The sequence below is a fragment of the Urocitellus parryii genome, chromosome 15 (genome assembly GCF_045843805.1).
Source record: "Urocitellus parryii isolate mUroPar1 chromosome 15, mUroPar1.hap1, whole genome shotgun sequence".
Lineage (NCBI taxonomy): Eukaryota > Metazoa > Chordata > Mammalia > Rodentia > Sciuridae > Urocitellus > Urocitellus parryii.
Window position 1 is genome coordinate 29,885,352 of NC_135545.1, and position 3,254 is coordinate 29,888,605.

At 50.3% G+C, this 3,254-nt stretch overlaps 1 protein-coding gene across 1 annotated transcript; it reads right to left on the reverse strand.

The window, feature by feature from the left end:
• Nucleotides 1-383: 383 nt before the first annotated feature.
• On the reverse strand, nucleotides 384-542 carry Chd9nb (CHD9 neighbor). The gene has a single exon (XM_077793224.1). The coding sequence runs from the start codon at nucleotides 540-542 to the stop codon at nucleotides 384-386; it is 159 nt and encodes a 52-aa protein (XP_077649350.1).
• Between the last annotated feature and the right edge of the window lie 2,712 nt (nucleotides 543-3,254).

A 3,254-nucleotide genomic window follows, 5' to 3' on the forward strand; every position in this document is an offset into this window, starting at 1 on the left:
CACACACCGCAATCAATGTTGTGACCACAGAGTCTCCAGAGCTCCGGAGAGTGCATCAGGTTGGGGGACGGGGGTGGGGGGAGACTGGACTGTCACCGCCCAAGGGCAGAGTGTCACTGGACCACAGGAGTCTACAGCCAGGCCTGTTCTTTTGTCCTCTGCGGGAGGCTGGGGGAGCAGGTGCCTGTGATCGTCCCACTCCCTCCACACCCCGCTCCACCCCAGCAGGAAAAGCCCAGTTCTGAAGCCTGGATCCCAAGCAAGGGGGACTTTTCGCTCTCCTCTCTCTGCGCGCAGCTTCTCAGAATGTTGGGTTGTCTCCTGTTTCAGAGGCCAAAGCGGCTCCAGAATCGAGGCCAGGTCCGACTCTGGAGTAAAGCAGCTCAGCTCTGGGGCTCGGGGTGTCCATCCTCCAGGGGGGTGACCTTGGCATCCGCTGCCTCGGCGCCAGGCTCCACGCTCGGTTCTTCTCCCTTGGACTCTTCTCCAGACTTCTGGGGCTCAGGCGCCACCTCGGTGCCCTTGCTGGAGTGGCACCCCATCTCAGTGGGACGCTGTGGGTCAGTGTCCCTGAACCCTCGGAGAGGAGGCAGGTACGTGCTCACGGCGTCAGGAGCCAGAATTAAATAACCCTCGGACCTCTGCTGCAGAGGGAGCTGGTTCGATTTCTATGGCTACAGGGAGACGCCCCCGGTGCACAGGGAGCCCCCTGCGGAGTAGGCAGGGCTTGGAGGGTGGCCCTTCCAGAGAACCCAGCTGATTCCTGGCTGCTGATTCCTGGCGGTGTGCCCCATTCATTCCACCCCAGGAATTCCCTTTTGTTTAGATTCTTTATAGGTCCCCACCACCACCACCACCACCACCTAGTTACCTGTAAACACAGCTGGCCTTCACACGCAACCAAGGCCCTGTTACCATGCAACAAGCTGTGGCCTCCCTCCTTGTCCCAGGGTCACATCCAGGTCTTCCCCCCACTTGCAAGCCAGCCCCTACCCAAAAAGCCAACTTCCGCCCAGTGTGGAAGAATGCGGAGTCCAAGACAGTGGACCCAAACATATAGGTAATTAAAAGAAGAATAGGCAATGGGTGGTACTGTGTGCCAAGTACAGTTCACATTAATTAACTGTTCACAACCCTGACAGATAAATTGGGGAATCTGGGGTGTTTTCAATTCTGTTTTGTTTTGTCTTGTCTTATTAGAAATCAAACCCAGGTGCACTTAACAATTGAGCAACATCCCCTGTTCTTTTTATTTTTTCATTTTGAGACAGGGTCTCACTAGGTTGCTGAGGCTGACATGGAACTGGAGATCCTCCCGCCTCAGCCTCCCAAGTCTCTGGGATCACACACCTGCACCACAGCATCCAGCTCCAGCCCTTTTCACTTTAAATTTTAAGACAGGGTCTCACTAAATTGTCCAGGCTGACCTGGAATTTTCTATCCTTCTGCCTCAGCCTTCTGAGTCACTGGGATTATAGGTGTGCACCACCACACCTGACAGGTTATATTATTTAAACCTTATTTACAGATTGAGACACTGAGGCACAGAGATTAAGTGATCTGAGGTAGTTACCAAGAGCCAGGAAACAGAAGAGTTGAGATTCAAGCCCAAGTCATAAGCTTCCATCCTCTTTATCCCTATGCTAATTTTATTTTCTAATTTTTTTTTAGTCTTATCTATTTTTTTTTTCTTTTTTGGCATTGAGGATCAAACCCAGGGCCTAGTGCATGCTAGGCAAGTGCTCTACCTCAGGCTGGTACTGAGACTGTAACCAGGGGTAGAGTGTTGCCTAGTGCACTAGGCCCTGAGTTGGATCTCTCTCTCTCTCTCTCTGTCTCTCTCTGTCTCTCTCTCTCTCTCTCTCTCTCTCTCTCTCTCTCTCACACACACACACACACACACACACACACACACACACAAAACCCACAAAATTGCTCAGGCTGGCCTTGAACTTACCTTCTGCCTCAGTCCCCCTAGTAGCTAGGATTACAGGATGACTCACCATGCCAGGCTTAATCTTATTTCTTTTAGAGACCCCATCAGGCCATCTTCATGCACAGTGACAGGTATTATCCGCTAGGAAGTTGTCAATGTGTTGCCAGAGTCCGAGGCTAGGGAACCGGACTTCAGGGAAGTCCCAACCCTCACCCCAAAAGAAAATCAAATGGCAAAAGTACTGGTGAAATAGGAAAGGAATATAACATTCAGCATAGTCGCACTGGAGAGACAAGGGGACTAGTAACATGGGCCCCATCTCCAGGGGTACCCATATGAGCTTCAGGTTTAAATAGGGGAAGAAACAAAACTGTGGGGGCCGGGGGGGCAGCCAGTATGCACAGTCAAGCAGTGGTCTGGTGGACCTTTATCTCAGGATGGGTCCGGTGGGGTCTTGTCCACAATAAGAAACTTGCTTCTGCCTGGTTGCAGGGTGGGTAATTTTGACTCTTGTCACAAGCTGTTTTTCCACCAGGTGACTGTAGGAGAGAATGACTCAGAGGAAGGACAAGTTAGAAAGGCAAGTTGGTGTTAGTTCCTCAGGTTTAGGGCAATGGCTGGAGACTTCTAGGTGCTGCTCCAGTGATCTGGAACAGGATGTTATAAGAGCTGTCAGTTGACAATCTGTTGATTATGATGTCCCTGTGAATCTCAGAATATCTTACTCTTATCCTGGTGCCTTTAGCCTTGAAAGGAGAGGATTACCAGCTTTACTCAAGGCTTAAGGTAGGAAAGGAAACAGATGCAAAATGAAGACAGAGACGCAAGCTTTATCCTGCTTTGAGCTACCCAGTGGACATCCACAGGCCCAAGTGAAGGGTCAGTGCTTTTAGCAAAACCAATCTCTAAGTCCTTTTACAATTATGCTTTGGATTTGAGACACATGGGTAAAGATTTGGAATGATCTCTGATGCAAACACGTGTGTGTGTGTGTGTGTGTGTGTGTGTGTGTGTGTGTGTTGCTGGGCTTCCTGCATGCTAGCTAGGCTCTCTACCACTGAGCTACACCTCTGGCCCTGAGAAACCACTGCCCCGTACTGAAAATTGAACTCAGGGGCTCTTTACCACTAAGAAACATCCCCAGCCTTTTTTTCCCCCCTCAATTTTTATTTTGAGACAAATCCTCACTAAGTTGCTTAGGGTTTTGTTAAATTGCTGAGGCTGGTCTTGCCATCCTCCTGTCTCAGCTTCCTGGGTCTCTAGGATTCCAGGAATGGGCCACTATGTCCAGCCCCACAAACATTTTTTGAGTCTAGTG

Coding starts and splice junctions, on each gene's coding strand:
- Chd9nb (XM_077793224.1), bottom strand. CDS start 542: ATGGGGTGCCACTCCAGCAAGGGCACCGAGGTGGCGCCTGAGCCCCAG.